Source organism: Myripristis murdjan, chromosome 7, assembly GCF_902150065.1.
Source record: "Myripristis murdjan chromosome 7, fMyrMur1.1, whole genome shotgun sequence".
Taxonomy (NCBI): domain Eukaryota; kingdom Metazoa; phylum Chordata; class Actinopteri; order Holocentriformes; family Holocentridae; genus Myripristis; species Myripristis murdjan.
This window is the reverse complement of record NC_043986.1, coordinates 3909526-3925450: the sequence shown is the minus strand read 5'-3', so window position 1 is coordinate 3925450 and position 15925 is coordinate 3909526. Positions and strand designations below refer to the sequence as shown.

At 43.6% G+C, this 15925-nt stretch overlaps 1 protein-coding gene across 1 annotated transcript in view; it reads right to left on the bottom strand.

Moving 5' to 3' along the window:
- LOC115362274 (IQ motif and SEC7 domain-containing protein 1-like) overlaps positions 1-15925 on the bottom strand; it is a 116905-nt gene that overhangs the window by 18313 nt on the left and 82667 nt on the right. The window contains exons 5-14 of the mRNA XM_030056133.1: positions 15027-15122; positions 12855-12986; positions 12334-12812; positions 10106-10215; positions 9307-10075; positions 8541-8699; positions 6776-6898; positions 6496-6662; positions 4148-4287; positions 3223-3348 (exon numbers count right to left, since the gene is read on the bottom strand). Coding sequence (XP_029911993.1) covers positions 3223-3348; positions 4148-4287; positions 6496-6662; positions 6776-6898; positions 8541-8699; positions 9307-10075; positions 10106-10215; positions 12334-12812; positions 12855-12986; positions 15027-15122 — 2301 coding nt within the window. The remainder of the gene's footprint in view (positions 1-3222; positions 3349-4147; positions 4288-6495; positions 6663-6775; positions 6899-8540; positions 8700-9306; positions 10076-10105; positions 10216-12333; positions 12813-12854; positions 12987-15026; positions 15123-15925) is intronic.

The window sequence follows — 15925 nt, the reverse complement described above, 5'->3', positions numbered from 1 at the left end:
CAAAAAAAGTGGTTTTGTGGCACAACTTGCCCCCAGTGCGGGGTAAATTGTGCCATTAGAGAGAATACACTGGGGTAAATTATGCCATTGATAATTGAAGTAAAACAGATCTTTTTAATCTCACAAATGATAATGCTATATAAAAGCAAAGCAAATTCAATACAAAGTTATTTATTTAACATTTATTTATTATTTTAACAAGATCACAGGCCACTTTTCTATAACAAGGCCTAGTGCCACATGAACACATACCCAGAACAAAATGAAAATTCAGAAATGAGCACCTGCAAATCATCTTCATCTGAATCTGAATAGCTTTAGTGATCAAAGGTAAGAAGACAATGTACAATAACCATAAAATACAATAAAGTAATATATAGTATATAATCAGAAGTTGTGCCACTGGCACAACTTACCCCAAGGCCCTTTGGCACAAATTACCCCAAGCCCACCATTTTGAAAAAAAATGCCTCCCCCAGGTGTTTTGAGCTAACATCATGCTAACTGTATAGACTCATGGTGTAGCTTACTAAAGTACTAAAACCTGTGTGAACTGTTTTCAAAGTTTTCTATAATTGTTCAAACACAGAAATCAAAAAACCTTGATCATAGAAATTTTACTTTGGAGGGCAAAAAAAAGTTTTTTGAACTGAAATGTTCTTACCTCTCAAGCCATGTGTCTCCCTTCTTTGCAGGACAAGTGAAATGGTCATGTGACCACAAAAATATGTGGTCACATGACCAACTTCTTCTATGGTTTTCTAGATAACAGGGGTGGCACTACTTGCCCCTTGGCACAAATTACACCACTCTCCCCTACAAATCATGATGGCTAAGATGACATCTAGCAAGTCTATAAGTTGAAATATTTAGAAATTCCATCAGACACGGCAAGCTGCACGTCCTGCCGCTTCATTTTGGTGTTTGGACACCAGACCTGCCCTTCATGGGACGCTTCACGTCACCTTTACCAAAAACCAAAGCTGTCATGTGTACACTTTACTTTCTACGGCCACCGGGGGGCGACCATCTCTGTTCACTTTGTCCTGTAGCTTCTGGAACAAAAGCTAATCACTGTTTTCGCAGAGTCGCCCCTTTCTTGGAGCGTGTCATGATAAAAGCAGAGGTGCAGTTACTTCAACCCCGGCACGGTCAGACTCAGAAGAGCATGCTGGGAAATCACCTGTGTAATGTGTGCATGTGTGTGTGATGAAAACAGAAGCTGCCCTCAACATGACGTTGCCGGTTTCTGAGGGTTGTCTCTTCAAATTTAAAGGTCAGATCGCTGCAATGCTGGTATCATTTGATTCAGCGGGAAAAAAAAAAGATGAATCTAGAACATGTCTATGTTTGGGTAAAAATGTGGGAAGAAACAGAAATTATGAGCCGTTCAAAGCAAATTTCTGCTGAAAAAGCTCCATTTTAACATGGCAGGGCCTCATTTATGAATCCTGTCACTGGAAAAGTAGATTTTTTTTTGTTTTGGTTTGGACCGCAGGAAGAATAGCTGTTACTGCAGTGGTGACTAATGCAGATCCTAATAGGAATATTTATAATATAACCACCAGAACAAAACACGTCTCACTGGTGAAAGAGTGATTAACTAAAGAAAGGAAAAATTTATGGATTCAACTGATAATCACATATCAGTGTGATTAGTTATAGATTTACAGATTAGCATTACGCTAACCAAAATGCTCGCTCACGTCCTCAGACACAGCTGCTGCTACGTCATGTGGCGCTTTCGTCTGATTGGACAGTGCGGCTGTGTCAGGCGACGGCATTTCCAACTTTTCGACACACCTTGAATGCAGCATTTACCGGGCCCAGGGCATTATGGGTAACAACGAGCACTCCGCTGACACAAAACCACCAGCACCTCCCACGGGAGAGGATCCTGCGGCTCTGCGAGGATCGGCAGCCCAACACATCCCAGAATAGTTTGGTAATGCAAACACCCACATGCAGCAGGACACACACACACACACACACACCCACTCATAATGAGGCGATGCAACAAAAAAGGGAATGATACGAAGGTGAACTGCTGCCGTTTTCATTAAAACCCACAGCTGACAGAAAGCACTGACGCATACAAACACACACACACACACACACACACGTGCATGCACACAGTATTCTGAAAGATGACTATGAAGACTTAAAGGACAATCACGGTAAATAAATAAAAATGTTGCTGGCCTCTCAGCTTCACCAGATTATTGTGGCTGTGAAATAATCTTTATTAGTATCAACTATTAATTATAATCAATCAATCATTATTATTCCAAATCAGCTGAGGCTTTTCAAGACAAGTAGTCAGTTTGGTCAACAGTACAATGCTACATTGAAAACTGAGAATAATAAACTAGTTATTGTATGTGAAGATCATTTCACAATACAGCCTTTTTTCTTTGCTCTTGAATATTTTAAACTATTGAATTTTATATTTTGTTACAGTTTGTCTCCCTGCACCGTCTTGGCCAGGTCGACGCTGAATAACAGCTGTTTGAACCGGCCTACAGGATAAATCTTGCATGAAACAGCCTGAAAAGGACAGAGCGTGTAAAACCAGTCGGTAAAACACAGCTGAGTAAAACTGAGATTTTTATAACTTAAAAAAAAAAAAATAGTAAAGATTTCTGCTGATCTTTACTCTAACTGAAATAAATGTAGGGGAATTTGGTTTAATTTACTCTATCTAGGTTTTATACACACACACACACACACACACACACACACACACACACGCACAGCAGGTTAACACATATGTAGATGACAAGCCGTGAAAAACACCATCCATTATAACTATAAGCATAGATATACATCAGTATAGAGCTGATCAATTATAGATATACAGCATTTAAGATCAGTTCCATTGCAGATATAGATCATTATAGACCAGATCCTTTTCTAGACAGACACCAGGTCTGTATTCTGTGACTGTCATACTTTTATTATGGCGGTCACCACAATAAAAGCACAGCTCGCAGGGAACATAGTCTCAAAAAAAAAAAAAAAAAATCCTGAATAATTTTGCTGGTGTGGGTGGGGCTTCTTCTCTGACCCGCCCACTGATTCTGACTGGTGCACAGTTTGTTTTGTCCTGCAGAGGGCAGCAGAGTCCTGTGTGTGTGTGTGTGTGTGTGTGTGCGTGTGTGTGTGTGTGTGTGTGTGTGTTGTGTGTGTGTGTGTGTGTGTGTGTGTGTGTGCAGCTGTTACCATCAGCAGGTCGTTGAACAGGAAGACTTCCCTCTGGTGGACTCCGCTCCTCTGAGCTCGGTTTGGATCTGGAACCTCGAACAGCTGACAGCAACACACCAGCCTGCGGTGAGGCAGCGACAGCACCTAGACACACAAACACACACACATGCACACACACACACACACACACACAGCACAGTAATTTAATACGACATGTTCAAAACATTAGACGGTTGCTGAAATGGTTAAAGCAACTACATGGAACTTCATGTTGTGTTGATGTTGACGCCCCCCTGTGGACAAAAGCGTCAGTGTTTCCCGGAATGGAGACATGCATTTCCCATGAGCACCACCGCCTCGTGACGTGCAGATCTTGATATGCTTTTGTTTTGAAAGTGAGGGAAACCACAGCATGTGAGAGGCACTCGTGTTTCCATCCTGACCCGTGGCTGACCGCAGCAAACGCTCTAACGTTTGGAGAACATGTCTTCTTTTACTTCCAACAGATGATTTTTCTGACTGTCCACTACTATGCTACCTTTGTCTGAAATCATCAGTCTGATTTCAAAAACCAGATGACTTTCTCCACAAAAACAGAACTATTTTGTAAGTGAAGATGTTAAGATTACATCCAAACAAATGGTGGCCAAACACTGCACACTGATCATTATGGAGCAAATATCCCATGTTGGATTTAAAAGCTTTGTATATTTCTATATTTTTTTTGCCAAGTTCAAACCCACTCCATTGAATTAAAACACAGACTATTCCATACACTTACTGAAAACATCTAACTTGATAACAGATTGTGTGGGGTAAAAGATCATTTGTTTGACTGTTAGTATATTTATGGAGGAAAACAAAGGATTTCTTGATGGTGTTAATGCCTGAAATGTGGAAGTTTAGAAGTGATTTTTGTGGGGAAAAGTTAAAAGTATCTTACAGGTTTCTTGCCGACCACCATCCTCTCCACCGCCTGGACCTGTGAAACGTGGTCATCGTTGGTCCTCAGCTCCCATTTCTGGATCCTTCCGTAGATCCCCACCAGCAGATCCCTGGGGATGTCCTGACCGTTGTCAACACCTGAAAGATGGATTGATAAAAACTCAGGGGTTAATTTATAGATATGAAATACAGAAAGAAGATAAATCCTGCAAGCTAGAAGGCACTTGGAAGGATGCAAAATTTCACCAACAATTTTCAGACTTATTTTTTTTTTCACAAAAAGATGCCATTTCTATCACTAATAATTTTGTGATCTTGCAAGTGAACCCACAGGATTTGGAGTCAAATCTCCATCACTGTTAGTTTTATAGGTATGGCCATAGGTGGTGCCAGGGCATCAGGTGTAAGGCAGCTGAATTTCCCAGTATTTAGACCAAAAGACCATAAGACCAAACGAGCCATACTCAGCAGCTCGACTGGCACTAATAAGAAAGTCCTCATCTTGCATTGTACATAAAACTCAACACAGTGAATATTTTCTCTTAACTGTTGGCATGGGACAGCAGGATACAGTGCCAGCCTGCTTTCTGTAAATGAAAATGCTTGGAAATTCATTCATTCATCTTCTAAACCGCTTATCCTCACTAGGGTTGCGGGGGGGTGCTGGAGCCAATCCCAGCGCTCATAGGGCGAAGGCAGTGAAACACCCTGGACAGGTCGCCAGTCCATCACAGGGCAGACAGACAAACACTGACATTCACACACACAGTCACACCTAGGGGCAATTTAGCTTCTCCAATTCACCTAACCTGCATGTCTTTGGACGGTCTTTAGTTCAAGTCTGTTTACTGAAAAAAGTTTTAGGGTAATGCTACTCCAGTAAGCATGGCTGGACAGGACCACTATCATTAAAGCAGCTGGTCATGATTGTGATGAAACCTTTTTAGACAGCCACAGAGAAAAATCAAGATCAGTTGGACATATTTGATTCTTGAAGACGTTTCACATCTCATCCAAGAGGAGTCTTCAGTGGGAACGTTACCGAGATGTGGACAACCTGGATAACAACCCCACACCGGTTAAACACCGGGGACTCCCCACCAGTCTGTCAGAACTGAAGAAACCTCTTGGATGAGAAGTGAAATGTCTTCAAGAATCTACCAACAAGTCCAGCTGACCTCAATTCAACTTGGAGAACCAGGACCTGAATGACTAAGAACCTCCACAGATATCTTGCACAGCAAAATTGCAACGGTGTGAATGACCCTGTCTCAGCTGGAATCAAGGTATCTGGTTTTAGAGCCTCCACAACGATAGCGACAGGGTGTCTTTCTTAATACGATGGAAGATGTGATTGAAGTTCAACAGTGGAATATCCCCCCTGTAAATTTCTTGTCTTCCATGTCTGTCATGACCTTGTTGAGCTCTGGGAGGAGAAATGAGTACACCTCTTCTATCTGGAGTTAACTAGACACACAGGAGAAAGCAATCTGCCCTGAGTCCGTGAATTATGTGTTAGAACATGAATTATTCATATTGTTTTGATTTCACTAATGCCATGTATTTATTTATTGTGGAACCTGCCGCCTCGCTCTCCCTAATTTAGGTGCCTCACGTCCAATATCTGATGTCCCTAGGCTCCAGCCCTCATCAATTTGGTTATGCCTGACAGCGATAACGCAGCAGTCACGGTGTAACCGCTGGAGAATTTATGTTTTCAAGAAGAAGAAACTCTTTCTGTCCTCTATGGTGGAACACCAAGGAAGAGAACATCCATTTTCCTGAGCTGACGCAGTAAACTTTAAAATAATTTTTTATAGGCGATACTCTGATCCTCCACTCCTGTGAAGGTAGCATGGAGCTGCAGATTCTGACAGAAACACTGAAGAAAGTCTTTGCTATGGAAATTACATACCGTCTCATTGGGAATCTTTGGTGTAAACTTGCCTAAAGCTTTGTGAGTTTTGATGTTCCTGACAAAAGTCATGACATTCTGGATGTTTGTTCTTTAATCTGAGGGAAGCTAAGGATTCCCTAGCCTGTCAATAGTGTTGCCTATGATTATAGCTGAAAAACAATGATTGACTAATGCCAGAAATCCCAGATCTCAATCACTACAGAAATTTCATCAATTGTTCCTTAGCCTGAGACCAAATCTCATATAAATTCATTCATGGGTTTTTGAGATATCCTACTGACAGCCAAGCTGGTGGATATCCTACTGGCAGGGGTGAAAAGGTGGTTAACACGGGTCAGACAACAAAACTGATGCCCAGGGGGCTTCTGGAAAATATATAAAACAAAACAAAGACAATGTTTTAGCAGCGGAGTTGATGATGGACTGACCCCGCAGGTTCTTGATGAAGTCCTCGAGCTTCATCTTCCTCTCCGGCTTCACGTTGGGGCTGTACATGTCCGTGTTGAGGAGGATGATGGCGAAAGCCAGGATGAAGATGGTGTCCGGGTTCTGGAACTGCCGGATCAGCACTGGGTTACAGACACAGTACCGCTGACTGGAGAGAGAGAGAGAGCGAGAGTAAGAGAGAGGGAGTGAGAGAGAGGTGATGAATCTCCATTTCTGCACCGCATCACTGTAGGGATTCAAATTCACGACGCAGCACGGTACCTGAAGGCCTCCACCAGCCTCTCCACCCGCTGCGCCTCACCCTGCACTTTAATCTGAGCCTGGAACTTCCTCAGGGCATCGTCCAGGTCCATCCCTGAGAAGTCCATCTCATCCAGGACACAACTAGAGACACCAAAAAAAGTACATATACATTTGCATTGCCACACTTGCAACCCTCTTGAGCTAAACTCATTCCCTAAAGCTGGAATCAGACTGCAGGTTGTTTGCATCGATCTTGATGTTCACCATGTCAGATCAGGTGTTCGCAGTGATAGAAACGCTTGTCATGTTTTAGCTGAGAGAGAGGCCAGGTCTGACAATCTGACTGTCAGAAACTTCTTGTACAAGTTGTCACACACTCAGTGGACAAAAGCCAAAAACATGTTGACATCCTGGACTGGAGGTCTTCATGGGTCCATTATGGTCCTTTTACCCAGGTCAGGTCAAAATTTGGTGTCTTATTGGGTCTCGGTCGGGTTTGGTTTTGTTGTTGTAGGTCTCAGATGATAGGTCCCATGCGAATTACCCCAGTGGATCCAGGCAGGCATGTTTTAACTGGGTAATACTTAATTTACGTGGACTGCAAATTTCACCACCAAGTTTAGTGAAAACCGAACCAAATCTATTCTAGATGAATGTTTCAAATGCATTAGATCACTAAAATGAAACCAGGGCTGCCACTGGTCATGGAATTTCAGGAATATCTTAAATGAAAATCATAAATTCATTTTGCAATATTATTTGAAATGTTTAGAATGAGTTTGGTGACACACACAAGCAAACATTTTGGTTTTCTCTCAATTTTGAGGTAAATGTTGATGTAATTTGGGGGTAATTTCAAAGAAATTTCAAATATGTTAATTGCTAATTATCATCTATTGATCATGAAATTAACAACCCACTAAAAGAAGAGAGAAGAATACAGCAGTCACACCAGATTTTTCAGGGTGAAATTTACTCACATTGACAGGACTTTTGTTTGGCAGAGGTATGACTGGAAGGAAATTTTTTTGCTAGTTGAATTTTGTCAACATGGCTTCAAAGAAGAATAAAGGCAAATGCCAAGATGAGGTTGCGAGTGTGTCCTATACTGCAACAATCAAAGCCTTTTAGGATTCAAGTTTGTCTGATAGTTCCTAGATCTGGATGGATCTGGGTATGGCATCCCTGGGTCGTAATTGATCTGGGTTTGTGTTTCCCAAAATAGCATGGGGCCATTTTGGGTCTGGGCAGCTCGATTCCAGGTCCTTTTGGCTTTGGGTTTGACCTTCTGGACCCATGGAGTCCTCTATGCTGGACTTAATGCTGCGTTGTTGTGGGCCCTGCAGACTAAAAATCTCACTTCTTGGAACATGTCTTGCTACAAGGTTTAAAGCCACTCAAAAACCAAGTAGAAAATTCAGCACAATGCTTGAAACCTGCTGGTCATGACGAAATCAGGAGGAAGTGGGAAAGACGGCTTGTGCTGATTGTTCGGAGAACCATGAAGACTTCTGGTCCAGGATGTCTAAAAGTTTTTGGCTTTTGTCCACTAAGGTGACAATCCCTATGCCGAGACTGTTCATTTGTTGACTCTCCTCCACCATCACCTATGGATGTGACACTACACTGGGAAAGATGGTGTGTTGGTGATTGGTCGGGGACAAACCAGTAGTGTGGCCTCTCTCTCAGCCAAGACGTGGCAAGAATGTCCCTACAAACATCTGATCTAACCCTCATGACAGAAATATGATGCTTAAGTGACATCTGAACGTCTTGTACTCACTCCAGTACGTCCTTGTTGAATTGTTGCCGGTTTCCCAGGAACTCTCCGATCATCTGCCTGCTCAGTCCCTTCCTCTCCAGGATGAACCTGGCGATTCCCACCGGCGTGTCCGACACAAACCCTCTCTCTATCAGGTACTGGATCCCCTTCTCTGGCTTCCTGTTATGACAAGGACACACACACACACACACTTTATTTAGTTTTTTTTTTTTTTTTTTTTTTTGTATTTGACTTTAATTTCCTTGCTTTTATGGGTTTTCTTGTACTGTGATTACCTACCATGTTGTTTTTGCTTGTAATTCTCGGTTTTGTTATCTAATACAGATGAATCAGTGTTCAGCCTGCGAGTCCTGCAATTTTTTGATGTGATGACTTTTAAAATGTGACAGAATAACTTTATAAATGAGGTATTCTGGCCAACTAATTGTTTTCTCCATCTGTGAGAAAACATGTTTGTTTGGTGCAGACCCACCAACAATTACATCATCATTTTAATAGTCCTTTCAATGAAAATGAAAATTAGGATGCAAAAATGAGCATTGCCTTAAACTGCATTTGCAATATAAAATGTCAAAATAAATACAGTAACAATACCTTTCAAATTACTGTTTTTAAATTGGATTAAATAGTTTTTTTTAACTTTATATTCTATAGATTATGGATGCCAAGGCACCCTAAACCTAACTGAGAGGAAGATTAAACTAAGCCTTCCTGTGCATTAGGTTACTGAATGCACACACACACACACACACACACACACACATACTTGTTGAAAAGGTTGAGTCCAATGCGGTACTGCCTCCTCTGCACCACGTCGTTGTTAAAGGCGGGCGAGTCCCAGCTGTGCCGGCTCTCCCTCTGATAGGTCTGCTTGCCCAGGCCGGCGCCTCCGATTGGTTCCCGCAGGCTGTCACGCGACGACGAGCCGGAGCTGCAGTTGTTGACGGTGGTGTCGTCGTTGGAGTTGGTCGTTGTCGAGTTGACGCTCTCGTTGTCTCCGTCTGAGCAGAGGAGGTGGTGGTGGAGGAGGTGGGTGTGGTGGGCGTGGTGCTGCTGCTGCCCCGCCTCCATGCCGGGCAGCACCGAGGATGAGGACGACGACAGCGGCGAGGGCGTGAGCGGTGGCGGCGGCACGGGTGAAAGCGGTGGGAGAGGGGATGGCAGTGGGGAAGAGGGGACTTCTGGGTAAACATGGGGATGGTGGTGGTGGTGCAGGTGGTGGTAGTGGTGTTGGGTGAAAGGGTGCGCGTGCGTGTGCTGGCTGTATGGGCTGCTGATGTGCCCGTGCCCGTGGTGCGCATGCATGGTGAGCGGCTGGCCGTACTGGTGGTGGTGGTGCAGGACGGTAGGGAAATGGGGGATCGGCGACGGGTGGGGGACCGGGTGAGGTAGCGGGTGGGACGGCAGGGATCGGGCCAGCGGCATCGCCATGGGGACGGAGGAGGTGGTGCTGCGCGTCTGGCCCTGCGCCGTGGCGACCGAGCGGCCATTGGGTTTGTGCTTGATCGTGCCCTGCGGCGAGTCGGCTTCGCTGCTCCCGCCCCCTCCTCCTCGCTCCTCCTCGCCGCTCTCTCCTCCCACTCCTCCCCCTCGCCTGTCCCTGTCTCCTCCTCCTCGATCGACTCCTGATGGCTCCTGTTCGTACACCAGGCGTCCGATAGAGCCTCGCTCTGACCTGAAGAAGTAGAATAAAAAAAAAAATATTAGTGTTGTTTGTCTTTATCCTTTAGAACTCTGATTTCCACATAAATTTCACCTTCAGCAGCTTCAAACTTAAGCTAGAAAATTCCCCATCAAATAGAAAATATCCACATGTCTTTACTATGAAAAAGTTCCTCTGGTCCAAAAGCATCTAATAATAACGCCCCGATACTTGTAATTGTTTACATTTTTGATTGGGGTGCCATTCAGGGTCACAGGCTGCAGGGGGAGTCTGTTTATAAAATCAACCATCATTTCCTTTGTTTTATTAATGTTTAAAATTAAAAGTTTTGTGTGCTCTGATCATAAAAGAGAGTGACCTCAGCTCTGTAGCCCACCTCATCTCATCGCTGGTTAAAAGAGCGACCAGAGCGGCATCGTCTGCAAACTTAATCATGGAACGTTTATCATGGCGACTGACTCAATCATTTGTGTCCAGGCTGAATACACCTGTAATTTGGTGGGCCATATTTGGTGATTTTGGAAACCTTGGGATCACCACTAGTATTTAAGATAAAATTCTGTGGGTTTGAACAAAGCTCGACTGCACAGCATGCACTTGTAATGAGACAGGGAGGTTTTAAATCAATGCATTTTTGTTTTATATTGTGTTATCAAGTGATTTCAAGCCACACTTGAATTGAAAGCAACAATGCCATATACCACATGAACAATATTTTAAACCACCATATTGGAAATAAAAATGTTTGTGTTTTCCAGAACAAAATCACTTGTCCCGGGTTGTTGTCATCTATATGCTCGCTGTTCTTTGTAATCTTCGTGTGACGCGTCTGCCAGTCTCGCCACCTTGTCCCAGCGTGGTACGTGGCACATGACAAGGGAGATTTTGGCATTTAAATATAGCGCTAATTCCTCGCCACCGACCTGGCGTGGTGCTGGCACGTTTGCTGCACAAATAGAGTGCAGCCACTTTTTTTGGAGCCGAGTGACATCACAGACCAGCTGGCAGGAGAGTAAACCGGGTACCGATGTCATTTTGCAGGACTTCTGGTTAATGAAGCGCTCAGACTCCCTGGAAGTTGCCTAGTGCAGCTTAATTTAGTGAAAATCAGTAGATACTAAAGCACATGAAAACTCACACATCCATGTTTCTCTATCTGCTTTGCAAAGCCGAAGATATTTATATTTGATGATAAGCCAATTATAACCCAGACATCCCACATGATGTCAGAAATGCCACAACTCTGGCCACCAGGATCAAAACCTCAGTGTTCTGCATGTCTTATAAATTATAATCTTGAAAAAAAATCTATAAAATTTCTGCAGGTGACAGTAAATTTGAAACTTGAACTTGAAACTCTGAACTGATATCTGTTTGTGTTGTTTTTGTTCTATGCATGTCTTTACTAGGGTTAGGACTTTTTAAAAATGTGTTTTCTTAAAAAACAAAAAACAAATAAGTAATAATAGTAATGAAATGCCTTTTTAAGTGAAGTATATGGCACTAGTAATGCATTTGCTCCCTATAGTTGCACTTTTATATTCTCTTTTGAATGCATTTTATCAATAAAAGTTGCCTTCCTTTGGTTATAACAATCATTAAGATTTGTTTCAAGTGTGAATGACAGCGTTTGTGTTTCTACCACCTTTTTTTTTTTGTTTGTTTGTTTCTTAAAGGATCACACCAGTGATTTTGAATTTTTTGGCCTGTTTACTAAAGTTCACCTACATTTTACATGACAGCAAGCCATTTAGCAAATCATGCAGAGGAACTAAAGATTTCTCAACAAAGGAGGAGGAGCATTTTTTTTTCTCACTATTTGAAAAAGTCCTGAAAACACAACAGTGCTGCTGCTTTTAGGAAAACTCATGTGGAGACTTTAATTCCACTGCTCGCTTTGGGAGGACATCAGCAGGAACATTCTGGAGAGAAAACTCTGATTATTTAATCTATTTTTTATTTTTTATTTATTTAATCTTGTAATCTGTGCATACTGTTGAAAACTGTGAATTTCCTTCGGGATGAATAAACTATCTATCTATCGAATGTTATTTGTGCTCCTTTAACTAGAAGTGTGTGCTCTGGTAAGAACTGTGGATTTGTAAATTGACTCTGATTGGCTGCACTGACCTGTCACTCATGTCCACGGAGCTGTCGCTGGGCGGCTCTATGGTCAGGACGGGGAGATGCCCTCCTCCTCCTCCTCCCCCTCCCACCCTCCTGTACTCGCCCCGGCACTCGGTGCAGGGGGTGCTGCTCCTCCGGCTGGTGCTGCTCCCGCCTCCCTCCGTCTCCCTGCTGTCCTCCCGCACCCCCGCGCCTCCCCCCGCCCCACCTCCTCCGCCCCAGTACTCTGTGTCGGAGCTGGAGGCGGGGCGGGACAGCGGGGAGGAGGGCGGGCGGGACAGCGGGGAGGAGGGCAGGCAGCCGTCGTCCATGTAGAGCGTGACGTCGCTGAAGGAGGTGGCCGTGCTGTCCTCGTGCATGGCCGCGCCTCCTCCCGCCCCTCCTCGCCCCGGCCCCGCTCCCCCCGCTCCTCCTCTCGCCCTGCCGCCGTCACGCCGCGAGGAGACGTTGCTGTTGCTCCATGAGCACTCCCGGTAGTCTTCGTCCTCTTCCTCTTCCTCCTCCTCCTCCTCCCCTTCCTCCTCATCCTCGTCTTCATCGCCCTCCTCCTCGTCCTCCTCCTCATCCTCCTCTCCCTCTCCCCCCGCCTCCTGGGAGTCTTCGCGGCCTGACTGACAAGTGAGGGAGTCGTCCATGGAGTCGGCCAGGGACTTCACCTTTTTGCACACACACACACACACACACACACACACAGGCAATGCATGAACAAACACATCAGACACATGCAAGAATACACACACACACACATAACAGACACATAGGTATGCATACAGTCATATAGAAATGCACATGCAAACACACACACACACACACACAGGCTGATATGGGCATCTAAATGAATATGAAAATGTAATTCTGAGCATTTTAGTGGACTTAAATGTTCACTGCTGTCGGGTGAGAACCTCGTATCTCCACATGAAAAAGTGTTTCAGGGCGAAAATATTTGTTTTTATCTGGACGAACAGCTGCTTTTGAGTTTATTTGATGTCTTTGGAAAAAAAAAACCTAAAACTGTAGAACTTCCTCGTCTCACACAGGGACGGGAAAGTTAGCGAGCGTTACGTAATTTATGACCTTTATCAGCCTCTATCAGCGACCAGCAGGAGCCGCTGACAGCTTCTCTCCCGAGGCGACGGGGATAATGAAAGTCTGCAGGAGCCGGAGCCGACGCACTGATTCACAGCGTTTCAGTGCACACGGTGCCGCCGAACGCATGTGAAAATAAACTGGAATCGGAGCTGATTTCATTTTGATTTCACCTCCTTTCATTTAACTAATTCCCTCTATCTGATTGGAGTTAATCTGATTAATTAACTGTCCACTCCCGGCCTCTCTCTCTCTCTCTCTCTCTCTCTCTCTCTTTCTCTCTCTCTCTCTCTCTCACTCTGTCGTCCTTCCCAACATTTTTTAACGCTTTTTAGCTTGTGGGTTTTTTTTTTATTTGGGGGTTTATTCTTGCTCGCTGTCAGGGTTCAGGTCAAGGGTAATTTTGTTTTCTACAAACTGTCCTTTCAGACAGGAGCACTGATTAACCCTTTATAGAGCACTCATTGAAATACTTTGAAATTCAAAAAACACAACCCTAGACTGTTATTAGACAACATGACAGGACTTTATTACTTCTATAAAATTTTTCTAAAATTTTCATTTTGTAATAGAAAATCAAAGCCACTGAGATTGGTCAAATGCCACAATCATGTGACCTGGGATGTAGAGCGATCTTTGCTGATTGGCTGGGTGAAGACCAAATGATTATTGAACTAACTGAGACAGGGGATGGGCCTGATATGTAAAATTTCTGAAATTACCAAAAATAGTCACTTGCCCTATAAAGGGTTAAGGGCCTTAAATAAACTTGAACTTGGAGCTTTGAATAACAGCAGCATCAGTCAAACCTCTCCGCCTCCTCAAGACTCTGCTACCCCCCCGCCGCCGCCCGTAGTCCCCTTAAGCTACGGCGGCCTGTAATTTACATAAGCAACTAAGTCCCATTTTCCCATAACAGAGGAGTGAGCTCGCTAATTAGAGCAGGAAACAATAGAAAGGTCTAGTGAAGGACTCGTACATCACCATAAAGTGATAATAAAACTGTTCTGGCGCTGGCTGGTTTGGCTTGAGAGGCTTTTTTCCAAGGCTTGGAGCCAGAGCGGCGATTTGGCGAGCTTTACTGCCATGCCCAAACAAACAAACAAACAAACAAACAAACAAACTAACAGACAAACAAACGGTAAAAATGGCCTGACTTTGCTCATCTGTGGTGAATATCCTGAGAGACGCTCAGATCTCATCAAACATTTTTTTTAACATCATCTCAGGTCTGGTTTCAGTTTTTTGTGGCTGTTTTTTTTTTTTTTTTTTAAGTGGGAGTGGAGTCCCTCTTCCAAACCAGAGTTCGAGCCAGAAAGTGAACTGTGAGAGCCAGAAATCGCAGCAGAGAGCCAAGAAGCCGTTGAGTCGTCGGTACTAATCAACACCCTCATCAATCCCTGCAGATTATTATGGTCTGTTGTTGCCGTGAGACAGGGAGGATCTGATTTATTGGCCCTTTAAAACATGAAAACTGGAAGATGCAGAGGTTACAAAGTTCTCTTGTGAAAGCAGCGTTACGATGGAGGAGAGTGTGATTGTCCCTTGTTGTGTGTGTGTGTGTGTGCGTGCATGTGTGTGTGTGTGTGTGTGTGTGCGTGTGTGCGTACCTGCTTGGAGAAGGAGTCGTCCATGTCTCCTGCCTCCTCTGAGCCTTGCTGACCTGACGAGCCCTGAGCTTGAGGCTGACGCTCGTCAAACGAGTACTGGACAGATCGCACAAGCAAACAAAGACACACAAACAAACAAATAAACAAACAAGCAGAGACATAAACAAACAAATACACAAGCGGGGCGAGCAAGAACACAAAGGCATCAAGAAAGACACAAACAAGCAAACAAGTAAGCAAGAAAGAAAACCAACAAGACAGAATGTGACACAATAAACAAAGCAAACAAGCACATAAATAAACAAATAAACAAGTAAGCAAATAGGAAAAAGACAGAATGTGACCAAAGACACAAGCAGGCAGACACATAAATAAACAAACAAACAAGTAAGCAAGAAATAAAACAAAGGCACAAACAATGACACGAACAAATAAACAAACAAGCAAGAAAGCAATGACACAAACAAACAAGCAAACACATAAACAAACAAACAAACAAACAAGTAAGCAAGAAATAAAACAAAAGCACAAAGAGAAAAACAAACAAGAATAAACAAGCAAATCAAGCAACAAAATAAAGGCACAAAGATAAGAACAAAAACAGACAAACCAGAAAGCCACGACACAAGCAAACCAACAAACACACAAATAAACAAGTAAACAAGTCAGCAAGAAAAAAGCAAAGGCGCAAACAAGCGAGAAAACAAGAAAAAAACAAATAAACACAGACACAAACAAACAAACAAATTCAGTAGACAGACATTATACAATAAGATCCACAAACCTCGAGTGAAGAGCTTCGTGTTTTGTGCTTACGTGCCTTATCTGTGTGTACTTTGTTGTGTGTTTGTGTTTGTGCATATATGTAACCTTGTGTGTGTGTGTGTGTGTGTGTGTGT